Genomic DNA, 13,453 nt, shown 5'->3' with positions numbered 1-13,453 from the left:
AATTGTCCTAGTCAACGGGAGCCATCAAGCTTCCAAACCACCATTAATGGCCCACACTTTGCATAATTACAATAGGACCTCAGAGTTAACTTCATATTTCTAGTTTTAGATACAAGAATGACACATTCATACAAATAGGATGACCACACTTAGTAGATTATAAGCTTTGTAATGATACCTCACAAAAGGCCTTTTGCATAAAGCATATTCCAGTTATGTCATATTTCCACTCATAAGCATATTTCCATAAACATATGGAGTGCAACGTCACAGCAGCGTGGGTAAATATTTGAGAGGGATGGTGCAGAGAGGTTTCTACTGCCTGTGCTGTACTCTGTCTCCCTGAGCTCCTACAGTTCTTGGAGAGTACTTCGGAGCAGTCCTCTGAAGCTATCCTGAGGCCTTACTCCCCGGCGAGGAAGTGACCGCCATTAATTACTCAATACCATCTCCGATTCTAGGTAACTATTTGGGATGTCCTCAACCTATTGCTTATGTCTGTGTGTGCTTAAATCTAATAAATTGTAGTTTTAGATAAGAAAACGCTTACTTGTATTCAAGTTTCAACAGACTCAATGACTCATTGCTACCCAATGAAATCACTAAGGGCAGGTCTTTACTACGGGGATATCAGAGCCGACTTACCCCGCTGTGAGGACGGCGGCAAAATCGACCTTCGCGGCTCCCCGTCGACGGCGCTTACTCCCACCTCCGCTGGTGGAGTAAGAGCGTCGATTCGGGGATCGATTGTCGCGTCCCGACGAGACGCGATAACTCGATCCCCGAGAGGTCGATTTCTACCCGCCGATCCGGGCGGGTAGTGTAGACCTAGCCTAAGAGCTGAAATCACTAAAGATCTGGGTTCAGCAGCGAAAGCTCAGAACAGGGCAGAAGTGTTAGTGAGTGTCCAACAGAGGCAGCCCGTGACCAGCAGCGGCAGAGTAAAGCAGCAGCGGCAGCAAACAGCCAGTTGCAGACGAGCACAGAGACACTGCTCGACACCCTCTCCCGGGACGGAAGGTGAATCCTTGCAAACACACCTCTGACCTCTGGGTCTTTGCTAACCAAACACAGCCAGCTGGGAGCTGGGTGCAGCAGAGGGAGCGGAGAGTGATGTGTTAAAGGGACATCGGACGTTCCCACTGCAAGGTGGGAAACTGAGGCACAGACCACTGCCCAGGGCACTGGACAGTGAGGTGCTTGTTTACGGGTACATGATTTGAATGTGGCTGTGGTGTTTTCCCAAACTAGTACTTGGTTCCCTTTCCCTTTTATTCAAAGTTCTCTTTTGTTACACACAGACTCCGTGCTTGCAAGAGGGGAAGTTCTGCCTCTTAGAGGCGCCCAGGGTGGTGGTCCATTTTTGCAGATTACTGGCTGGGGGCTCGAGCTGATTCTGTTTTGCAGTGTTAAGAGGAACCCCTACATGTTGAACTCGGCCCCTGCTGCTGACTCCACCTGGCAGAAAGGTTACCCATAAAATAAACAAGAAGCAGCGATTGTAACATTTATCGCAACTTTTCAAGATTTTGAAAAAAATTCTCACATACAAAAAGAAGAAACGAATATGTAGGGTTCTCAGCGCGCACAAAATCAAGCAAATAAGGCCATAAATGCGTCCTCAGTCATCTCCGAGGGGTGCTTGGAGGATTAACTAGCCAACGTGTGCAAAGCCCTTTAGACAGATGAAAAGCTGTAGGTTTAAACATGAAGAGCAGTCTCCTTAATTATCACCATAATAATATATGGAGATATACCTATCTCCTAGAACTGGAAGGGACCTCGAAAGGTCATTGAGTCCAGCCCCCTGCCTTCACTAGCAGGATAAAGTACTGATTTTGCCCCAGATCTCTAAATGGCCCCCCCAAGGATTGAACTCACAACCCTGGGTTTAGCAGGCCAATGTGCAAACCACTGAGCTATTCCTCCCCCCATCACGCTATTGATCTTCGTCCTGCTATTGTTATTTATAGTTTTGAATGGCAATTTCATCAGATAATACTGACTTTTTTAAAATCCATTTAAATGCTCACAGTTGTGCAAAATTCTGGGTTTTAAACATTTTTATTGTTATCTGGGTTTTAAGCATTTTTTATTCTTACTGATTTAGGTTTTCAGAGTGGCAGGAAAGCAGAGGGGAAGTGAGAGAATTATTGAATGAGAGTAGAACTTGAGATTCAAGAAGTTAAAGCAGAATCCTGCTAAAAACACAAAGCAACAACATCCTATGCAAAATATACAAAGTAAATATTCTTAAATCAAATTCTAATAAGTTCTCAAGCAGCATTTTTCAAACTCGGCCTATCTGTAAATTACGGATACCAATGAAAATAATTTTGTCGATTTCTACGTATAATTAAATCGACTTTTACCGATAAAAATCGAATTCTCCCCTGGCTACATGTAAAGAATCTGCTGCATTTCATCTTGGAAGGGATCCTATTGGCAAACCCTATGGTTATATATTCTGATTTTGCTTTGCATATGGACCTCCAGCACCCATCTAACTTTTCTAGGTGATCCTTCTTGAGGTTATCTACTCTTGTCTTAATTATTTAGTCACGTATGTTTGAGTACATCTTGGTGGGCACAAACAAACATGTATGGAGACAGTTTTTTTTTTAACTAGATGATAAATCTATATTATGGCAAAGGCCAAATCTCCCGGGCTACATACTAACGTGACCTCAATGAGTCACATCGCTCAGCATTCTAGCCACTAAGGGACCACTTGGCGTTGGGTACATTGAACTACAATCCAGTATAAGCAAGAGAGGAATCTTTGCTGAAGAGGGTTTGTGGAATTATGATAGGGGTTCATAAGGCCCCACCCTGGGGAACATCTGGTATGGTACATGAGTCTTGGACCGCAAGAGCTCAAGGCTGTGTGCATCACGGAAGAAAGGAAAGCTGGTTTATTGGCTGTTCGTGTATGCCCACCTCTGGACTATCCCAAAAGAGGATCCAACCCTGTTCCAGATGCAAGGAGTAAGGGCGACAAGGAAGCTGCACAGATCCACTCACATGAACACTTAAGTTACGATGGAGGCAGATCTCTTGCTCAAAACTTTCCCGGGCAAAATTAACACTCCCCACCATTCAAGGCAGCTCAGGCCCCGTCTGGCAGACCCATTGATACAGACACCAGTGAGAGGAGGCAATACCAACCCTCTTTCCCTGTGAGAGAGCCTGAAAGGGGGGTTTTAACGTGATCCGACATCGAATGAACCCGGTTTACAGGTCGGTCAGGGGAGGTGTTGCCTTAGACAAGGAAGGTGACCACCACTTTAGAAGTGAGCTCAGAGTGCATCTATGCATCACCACGGTTTCTGTTCAGTGATTATGAGGCGCGAATCACTGCTAAGCAGGTCTAGGGGCTATGCCTTAGACTTGCTGTCAGGACAGTGGCGAAAGAAAGACAACGCAGAGGCTGCACTGGCAGCGAGGTTTCCGGCTACTCAGTGAAATCACTCAAGATCTGGGTTAAGCGGAACCTCAGAACAGGGCAGAAGCGTCAGCGAGCACCCAACAGAGGCAGCCCGTGACCAGCGGCAGCGTCAACAGCCAGTTGCAGACGTTCACAGCGACCACAGACACACTGCTCGACATCCGCTCCCAGGGGCGGAAGGTGAATCCTTGCGAACACACCTCTGAACTCTGGGTCTTTGCTAACCAAACCCAGCCAGCTGGGAGCTGTTTTATTAGAACTGCCTTCACCAGGAGCTTTAAGGTTTGCCGTGTGACATATTTCACTCCCCAACCTCAACTGCAGCACAGTTAGGTAGTTCTTGTTCCACCCCAGAAGTGGATGCATTTCCGTGAAGAGTGACGTAATTCCTCTCTGCTGTGCATGACTTGTAAAGCCCTTTGGAATGAAAGGCACGCTATAAATATAAGATGACATTATTAAATATCTATCTCCGACTGAACCTGTCTTATTCTGCCAGTGATTTTATACCCAACGGATGCCGACTTCAATAGCTCAGTAAAACCAATGTGCGGCAAAAATCTCCTCTCACCTCCATTTTTCGCACGTGTCTTTACCTGATAATTCAGCAGCATAGCCGTCGGCATCTCCGTACTCAAACTCCACACTGGGGCAGTCCACTGAGCCCTGGGGGGAAGAGAGATTCCTTTGTCAATACAAAGACAGGAAACCGAGGGGCTTGTCTCACACGTCCAGAAGAAATGGAACAATCACAGTCGATACACACACACACACACACAGACTACGCAGGCAGCCCAGCGAAGAACCGTCCGGGTCTAACGCGGCATCTCACTTTGCTGCATCTTTTATTTAGAGCTTCAGAATATTCTGCTTAAAATAAAGAGAGCTGGAGGAGACAAGCCGTTTCCATCAAGCCCATGTAGTAGCCGTTGGGTTGTCAGGAAAAATCAAGGCAGCCCCGGGTGAGGGGCTGGGAGAACACTGGGAGGATGCCAGGGGTCTCTCGGCACATATTTCCCACACCACTGACGAAGGTTTCCATTAAGGCTTATCAGGAGCATGTCAAATTAAACCACGCCAGGGCCTTCGAATCAGGGGACAGTTACCCAAGCATACATGAGCCTCATTACTGACACCGTTCTCCGGAGCCGCGTGGAAGGACCTGCTGCCTGCTTAAAACACAGGGTCAATTGGGAAGAGCTATTTTTATCATCCTCCCAAAGCCATGTTTGGGCACCTCTGCGGCATGACGATAGGAAGCAGGCCAGATTTCCACTGGGCAATAGGTAGGTACCGCAGGCTCCCCCAACCTGTCGGGGAGTCTGGCTCTTACAAAAGGGACCAGGCCTTCTTTTAAATGTATCATTTCTCATCTGATCATGTTCTGACCTACGGTACAAATGCAAACAAAGTTTGCTCCTAAGCGGAAAGCTCTGGTATGATACAGTGAAATGAGCGCGCCCACCCCCCCCTTTAAACCACCAAAGAAGAGAAAGCCCCTCATACCCATGTGGGAATCCTCAAATACACCTCTACCCCGACATAACGCGACCTGATATAACACTAATTCGGATATAACGTGGTAAAGCAGTGCTCCGGGGGGGCGGGGCTGCGCACTCCGGTGGATCAAAGCAAGTTTGATAGAACGCGGTTTCACCTATAACGTGGTAAGATTTTTTGGCTCCTGAGGACAGTGTTCTATCGAGGTAGAGGTGTACAAATGGAAAATCCCTTCCCAGGATGTTTTCCTGAACAGGGGCCATAGAGAAGGACCTCGATGTATGAGTAATCTCAGCAATAGGCTACTCACCGAGTGAAGTACTACTTAAGGCGAGTAGCCTATTGCTGAGATTACTACAAAGTCAGGCACTGAAGTTTTGGTGTTGTTTTTTAAAATTGTCTCACATCAGCTGATAAAGGTATATAATGAAATGAGATCTGGATAACGGAAGTACCTAATAATAGTGACGATCTCATTTTTCTCCTCCGATTTCCCCCCACTTTTATGAAATGTGACATTATCTCTCTCTGTTTCCACAAACTATGTTCCAATAGAATTATTCAGGCATCTTTCACGTTTCCTGGGAGTCGACAAACTATCATGATGGTCATCCATCCATTCCCTTTTTCAGCCACGTAACAATGTCCCGTGGCTATATTTTGGCCTATATGGAATACAATTTCTTTGGCTACGCATGTGTCTTTACCCGATGGAAAACGTGAGATCTGAAATTGGTTATTGGGGCATGAACCTTTTGTAAATGATTATCATAAAGAAGAAAGCATGTTGAGTAAACACATGCAACGTCTCCGATGAGAGAGACACAACACATGGGAGAACTACAAATACTGCAAATATCAACTAAAAAGAAGCGACTTTAGAACCTGAAAACTATCAGTCGATACGTCAGGTTCAGATTAAAAAAAAATTCCACCATTCCAAGCTAAAATCCTGTTTTAGTGTTAGAGCATGAGCGGGTGCCAGAAGTAATAGTTTGCATCATCAATATTCATAATCATGAATGACAGATAACATCTGCAGAGATGGTCAGAACAGGGCCTAATGCAAAACCCACTGATGTCAGCAACAACTCATTGACTTCAATGGGCTTTGGATCGGGCCCAAAATGAACCACCATCACCAAATGTCGTGAACAGAGGTGTAGCGAGCGCCCTCCGTACCCTCCGACCGGAGGGGGCCCCGCAAGGAAGGGGGCCCCTAAAAGTGGCAAAATAAATACCGCATTCCAGTTTCTGCATTGTAAGGGGCCCCGCCCAGACATATGTTCGGAGGGGGCCACGTTCTTTGTTGCTACGGCCCTGGTCGTGAAGTTTTCCAAATTTTTCCTCCAAATTTTCAAATCACTTCCAATGATCAGGCATCGTATGTCCTTTCAATATACAGTAGAACCTCAGAGATACGAACACCAGAGTTATGAACTGACCAGTCAACCACACGCCCCATTTGGAACCGGAAGTATGCAATCAAGCAGCAGCAGAGACAAAAAAATAAAAAAGCAAATACAGTACCAGGGCCGGCTCCAGGGTTTTGGCCACCCCAAGCAGCCAAAAAAAAAAAGCCGCGATCGCGATCTGCGGCGGCAATTCGGCGGAAGGTCCTTCGCTCCGAGCGGGAGTGAGGGACCGTCCGCCGAATTGCCGCCGAATAGCTGGACCTGCCGCCCCTCTCAGGAGTGGCCGCCCCAAGCATCTGCTTGCCAAGCTGGTGCCTGGAGCTGGCCCTGACAGTACCGTGCTATGTTAAACGTAAACTACTACAAAAATAAAGGGAAAGCAGCATTTTTCTTCTGCATAGTAACGTTTCAAAGCTGCGTGAAGTCAATGTTCAGTTGTCAACGTTTGAAAGAACCATTTCATTTTGTTCAGTCACGAACAACTTCCATTCCTGAGGTGTTCGTAACTCTGAGTTTCTACTGTACCCATAATGCACAGTAAAACCCTGCTTCTCAATAAGGCCCATGGAACCATTTGGGGTTCCTAGACCGAGCCATTTTAGAACCATCATGAGCCAAACCTGAAAGTCTGGCTGAGGTCTACAAGTACCACAGGATTAAAACTGTCCAACCATTACCAAACTCCATAGAAGACGTACCCCGGGCGAGAATCGGCAGGTGAACTTCCAGAACGGTTAGTTTGTGTTTGAAGAAACTGAGGATGGAAAAATGAATTTATAATAGGGAGCAAGTTTCAACCCTGGTCATCTCCCCTCCATTCCACTGCCCAATAATGCCCATCAGTGGAGGAGAAGGCAGGCAGCATGACTACGTGGCTAGGCATGGACCAAATGGCAGTAGCTGAAAGTGCCAAAACGCCTGCAAAAGCCAGAAGATTTCCACAGGGAGTGAAAAGTCCCTGGGCCGAAGACCGCACGAGATGGCCTATTGTACAGGAAAGTGTAAAACTGGGAATTAGGTACTTCTGGACCCTAATCCTGGCCCTGCCACCAATTTACTGTGCAGCTTCAAGCAACTCCCCTTCTGCCTCAATGTCCCCATCTATAAAGTGGGGATAACATCCACCCCCTTTAAATTGCATTGAGAAGACTGGTTACGTCTGTACATTTAGCGCGCTAGGTAAGTGTCACGTATTGCTGTATTCTGCCCTGGATCCATGAGAAACAAGCAAATATGAAAGACCAGTGACAGGCTTAAAATGCAAGAGCTCATGAACTACCAGGGCTATGAATGAAGGCACTTTGTACCTTTGGGAGCCTGGCCCCCTGGCTTTCCAATGGTAAAGTGTCTTTAGCTGTAGTAGGTCACGAGGTCTCAGTTCTTACATTCACATCATTCTGATTACCAACTTACTTTATTTCCCTGTTTGAACTCCAGCATGATTTTAGCAGACATTATTTTGAGCACTGTTGGAGGTATAAGCCAATGCTTTTTAGCATCTCCCCGGTAAATCCCGGCTTTCAAATGGCGTAAGCGATTCATCCCTAATTCCAGCTGCTCATAAAATATCAGGCCAAATTCAGTCTGTCTTAGGTGGGTGAAATTCCACTGAAGTCAATGAATTTTGCCTGTGATAAATCACTAAAAGGCTGAATTTGGCCAACTGCCTGTCACAATCACATTGGAGACCAAATGCGGTGGTGGTGGGTGGGGAGAAGACTGATCTGATTTGAAGATCCAGTGTCCCATAACCCATCTGTACTAGAAAGCCGACATGGGCCAGTGTAAACGCCCTCAGGACCAGTCAACATTATCAAGTACTTGTTCCGGGTTTAAAAGAAAACAAGTCAAGTCCTGCAAGGAGTATTCCTGATGTAGCTGGGATAAATAGCCAGTTTTACCATCAGCTCCTGCAGAATCACAGTGGTCACAAAGCAGGTCAGCAGCTGACCCAGAAATAGAACTGAGATGTCTCAACTCCCTGTCCCCAGCTCTGTCAGACCCTCCGTTCACACCTTTAGAGAGCCTTGACTGCACAAAGGGTAGTACGTAATCAATGCTTAGACCAAATACACTGCACTGACCAACGAAGTTCTGAGCTCTAAAGCCTCGGAGGAATTCAGTTAAGTCCTTGCGCCTGCGAACGTTAATCCACCCAGCAAAGGGGCTGTGACGCACAAAGCTAAAACCAAAAGAATCCTGCACCTCGGACCAGAAAATGGATTGAATGTGTCTGTGTACTGAGGCCAGAATTCCACTGCCCATGTCAACTGGGTGTGCCTGGAAAGAGACCACCTCTCTTGCATCTTGTTTAGTGCCAAGCCCAAGTATGAGCTATGGTTAAACTAAAGCTTCCAACTCATGCTTACAGAACATAGGGCAGCGTCAACAGGTTTTTACAGTTCATGGCCAATCCTGTTCCACCGAGACAGCCTCCTGCCATCCGCCTGCGTTCTACGCATTAAGCTCTCACTACACAGGTCTACTCAGCTGGGTTACCCCAGCATCTCAGTTCCTCTCTCTTCTACCATGTTCAGCCCTAGAGTTAAACTGAGAAGCGGGTAAGCGATTCCCTGGAGCTGGCATCGAAGAAAACCCACGACCGTGGAGATGAGATGCCCCAAATCAGAGCTATAGGCAGGACAGGAAGTTACAGCAGGTTTTGGCTGAGAGAGAAATGAACTGAAACCATGTTTGGTAGGGCCTTGGCTGCATTGGCACTAATAGGCACAGAGTCCCATCCTCCTCCCTCTGAAATCAACGGCAGCCTCCATGAGACCCTGTCCTCTGCCACTTCTGCCTCCCTCTCAGCCCCTCTGCTCTCTTCCCCACGAGCGCCTCTCTACTTCCTCCCATGCTGGAACCGGGGTCCTCCTTGATCCTACACGCCATGAGGTGGCCATCAAATTGCTCCTCTTCCCAGAAACCTTCCCACAGCGACCCGCTCATTAAAATGATACCGGTTCCTTTTTAAATCTAACACAACGCATGTCGGGCTCGGCTGGTAAGCCCCCAACTCTGCTCACTGCAGCCTTCCTCCTTCCATCTCCCCCGGTTCCCTGTCAGGATTATAAACCCTTACAGGCATCTATGGGGCTCCATCTGAGTGTTAAATAAATACTGCTAACAATCAAGGTAGGAATTAAGAACGGCCACACTGGGTCAGACCAAAGCTCCATCTAGCCCTGTATTCTGTCCGCTGACAGCGGCCAATGCCGATGCTCCAGAGGGAATGAACAGAACAGGTAATCATCAAGTGATCCATCCCCTGTCGCCCATTCCCAGCTTCTGGCAAACAGAGGCTAGGGACAACATCCCTGCCCATCCTGGCTAATAGCCATTGATGGACCTATCCTCCATGAATTTATCTAGTTCTTTTTTGAACCCTGTTACAGTCTTGGCTTTCACAACAGCCTCTGGCAAAGAGTTCCACAGGTTGACTGTGTGTTGTGTGAAGAAATACTTCCTTTTGTTTGTTTTAAACCTGCTGCCTATTAATTTAATTTGGTGACCCCTAGTTTGTGTGTTATGAGTAGGGTGACCAGACGTCCCGATTTTATCGGGACTGTCCCGATATTTCCTTGTTTGTCCTGTGTCCTGACCGATGTGTGGTCGGGACACTGGACAAACAAGGAAATGCTCCGGAGCCCGGAAGTGCTCGCGCCCCCCCCCCCCGCCCCGACTCCGCCCCCTCCTCCCCCCATTGGCTCCCTCCCCAAATCCCCGCCTCTTACCCAGGCTCACCATTCCTCCTCCCTCCACAAGCGCTGGAGGGAGGCCCAGGAGACGCAGGGGGAGCGCGGGGCCAGGGTGAGTGAGAGTCCGGCCTGGCCCCAAGCAGGCAGGACTCAGTCGGGCGGTAGGGAGAGTAGGGGGGCGGCCCGCGGGGCCAGGCAGAGGCTGTTCTCCCCCCCCTGGGCAGCGGGACTCGGGAGCAGCCGCTGCTGCAGCTCCCGCGGCAGCACCGGGGTGGAGGCATCGGCAGCCCAGCCCCGTTCGTTCCCCTGCGGGACCCGAGCGGGATGGGGGAGCTGGGGCCTGCTGCCCCCACTCTGGGGCCGCCGCGGGATTGAACCAGCTGGGCAGCAGCCCAGACGTGACTGGCCAGGGGCTGGGCGCAGCGTGCGCGCTGCTGGGTCCCCACAGCAGGCCCGGGCTCGGGGGGTTCGGGCCTGGGCATCCGAGCCGCAGCCGTCGGGCTTGGCCATCGGCCGCTTCCTCCCCCCGCGGCAGTGGGAGCTGCAGCAGCGGCTGCTCCCGAGTCCCGCTGCCCAGGGCGGGAGAACAGCCGCCGCCTGGCCCTGCGGGCCACCCCCCTCCTCTCCCTACCGCCCGACTGAGTCCTGCCTGCTCGGGGCCAGGCCGGACTCTCACTCACCCTGGCCCCGCGCTCCCCCTGCGTCTCCCGGGCCTCCCTCCAGCACTTGTGGAGGAGGGTTTTTTTTGTTTTGTTTTGTTTTGCCACGCCCCCCTGCATCCCGATATTTGACTTGGGTGATCTGGTCACCCTAGTTATGAGGAGTAAATAACACTTCCTTCTTTCCTTTCTCCACATCAATCATGATTTTATAGACCTCAATCATATCTCCTCTTAGTTGTCTCTTTTCCAAGCTGAAAAATCCCAGTTTTATTAATCTCTCCTCATATAGAAGCTGTTCCAGACCCCTAATTATTTTTTGCCCTTTTCTGAACCTTTTCCAATAGGTATTTTTTGAGATGGGGTGACCACAACCGCACACAGTATTCAAGGTGTGGGCGTACCATGAATTTATATAGAGGCAACATGATATTTTCTGTCTTATTATCTATCCCTTTCTGAATGATTCCCAGCGTTCTGTTCGCTGTTCTGACGGCTGCACATTGAGTGGATGTTTTCAGAGAACTCTCCACAGTGACTCCAAGAGCTCTTTCTTGAGTGGTAACAGCTAATTTAGACCCCCTCATTTTGTCTGTATAGTGGGGATTATGTTTTCTAATGTGCAGTACTTTGCATTTAACTGCCCAGCCGGCTGATACCCGGTATCCATCTAATCAGTATCCTCTCACTGCCTGCCAGAACCAGGCGCTTCAGAGGAAGGGGGAAGAAATCCCGGAATGAACAATTATGAAATAACCTGACAGTAATGGCAGTTTCCTAATCCCTGGCAGCTGACTAGTTTCTCATGCTTCAGGGAATCAGCCGATTGGTGCAAATCAGGGATGTTAGTCTCTCTCTATGTACAACATCGGACGGTTCACCAAGGCACCCAGCAGCAGGCAGCACTCAGATACGACGGAGATGGGCGCTCACACAAAACCCAGGAGGCGATAAGAGGCCAGGCCTATCCTGGCAAAGCCGTGGCTAGAGGCAGTGCACCTGAGCTGGCAGAAGATTGTTCCCACCAGTCTGACAAATCTCAACCCCCTAGAAGGATCCTTACGCAGCAGGCGCCAGGTGCATCTCCATAGGGGTCGCATGCACCCACCGCCTTTGGGGCCAGCTCAGGGCTGGGTCACTAGGGTAGACACCCTACCGGAGAAACCAGCCTCCGCCTTCAGCGCCTGGGGGCCAGAGCTTCTCCCGCTGGATCTGGGGGTTGGTTTCCCAGGCGGGGGGGAGGTCTGACAAGTCCCTCCCCACTTCAGCCCCCTGGGGCCGGACCCCAGCACGCCCAGCCCCTGCTCCCTTTCCGCCCAGGAGGTTTCCCCTCATCGCAGGCTGGTGCTTCCGTAGCGGGTCCCGCCAGGCTGGGGCCGGGGCTGGCCGCAATAAGGCGCTGCGGGTTGAGCGAAGGGGGAGCGCGGGGCCCCCAGCCCCAGCTGCTCCTGTAAGTCCCGGCGGCGGGACGTGTCCCGGGGGGCGGGTCTGTAAACCGATCCGGGCAGCGGAGCCGAGCACGGAGCGGCCCCGACTCAAACCACCGACCCACTCGCACCATCGGCCCCGGCCGGGCGGCGGCCCCAGCAACAGCCGCCCGAGCCCCCCGGCCGCGCCGCCCAGCCCCGCTCCAGGGGCGCCCGGCTCCGCCCGGCCCCGCTCTAGAGGCGCCAGGCACCGTCCGGCCGGGCCAGCAGCGACCGAGGCACCTGTCGCTGGAGCGTCACCGCCCTAGGGAGGAACCAGCCCCGGGGCGGATCGGGGAGCCCGGGGGTCTCCGCCCGAGCGGCTGCGAGTGGAGGCTAGGAACAGCCACGGGACCCCCGCGCAGCTACCCCGGCTCCCCTGGCTGGGGCAGCCCCTCTCCCCCCAGGGCGGGCGGGGGGTCTCGGAGCCCCGGGCAGGGCGGGCCCCCAGGACCCCGGGCGGGCGGTCCCGGAGCCCCGGGCAGGGCGGGCCCCCAAGACCCCGGGCGGGCTTGTAGGGCCCCCAGGACCCCAGGCAGGCGGGCGGTCCCGGAGCCCCGGGCGGGCTTGCAGGGCCCCCAGGACCCCGGGCAGGGCGGGGCGCCCCGGCCCCTTCTCACCTCGGACTCCTTCCGCTGGCTCCTGAAGAGCTCCCGCCCCTTGGCCGGGGGCTGCAGCGGCCTCCCCTTGCCGGGCGCCCCGTCCCCGGGCAGGGCGCTGCCAGCCGCGCCCGCCTCCTCCATGCGCCCCTCTGCCCTGCCCGCGCCAGCACGTGCGGCTGAACCCCCCGCCCCGGGGGGGGCTCGCCACGCCCCCACGCTCCCATTGGCTCGCTGCCCCGCGGGGGACACACCCCCAGGCGCTGATTGGAGCGGTTGCTGCTGGGGCGGGGCTGCGGGAGAGGACACCTGGGGCCATGTGGGTTGGAGCGGGGCAGGGGCGCTGAGGCCCCAGGGGAAGGGGGAGAAGCTGCTGCCAGCCAGGGGAGGAGAAAGGGATGGCGGCACCAGGGGGAAAGGGGGAGGCTGCTGCCCCAGCTGGGATGGGGTGAAAGGCTGCTGGCCCCAAGGGGAAAGGGGGAGAAGGCCTCTGACTGTAAGTGGGAAGCGGGGGTGTTAGAGACATGTCCTCGGCGGAGCAGGATCCGCTCAAAGGGCCGTGGTGGAGATGAGGCAGACACCAGGGCATGGGGAAGTGGATGCAAAGCTGAACACAAGCCCTGAGACTCCCTTGCCGCCACAGCACTTTTCCTCTGAAAGGATCCCTG

At 51.9% G+C, this 13,453-nt stretch overlaps 1 protein-coding gene across 1 annotated transcript in view; it reads right to left on the bottom strand.

The window, feature by feature from the left end:
- The window catches only part of STRIP2 (striatin interacting protein 2), a 64,406-nt gene extending 51,477 nt beyond the window's left edge, over positions 1–12,929 (bottom strand). Inside the window, exons 1-2 of the mRNA XM_065417329.1 lie at positions 12,807–12,929; positions 4,045–4,114 (exon numbers count right to left, since the gene is read on the bottom strand). Of these exons, the coding sequence (XP_065273401.1) occupies positions 4,045–4,114; positions 12,807–12,929 (193 nt within the window). The remainder of the gene's footprint in view (positions 1–4,044; positions 4,115–12,806) is intronic.
- Positions 12,930–13,453: the final 524 nt, after the last annotated feature.

Source organism: Emys orbicularis, chromosome 1 (assembly GCF_028017835.1).
Source record: "Emys orbicularis isolate rEmyOrb1 chromosome 1, rEmyOrb1.hap1, whole genome shotgun sequence".
Classification (NCBI taxonomy): Eukaryota; Metazoa; Chordata; order Testudines; family Emydidae; genus Emys; species Emys orbicularis.
This window is presented reverse-complemented; position numbering and strand designations above follow the sequence as displayed.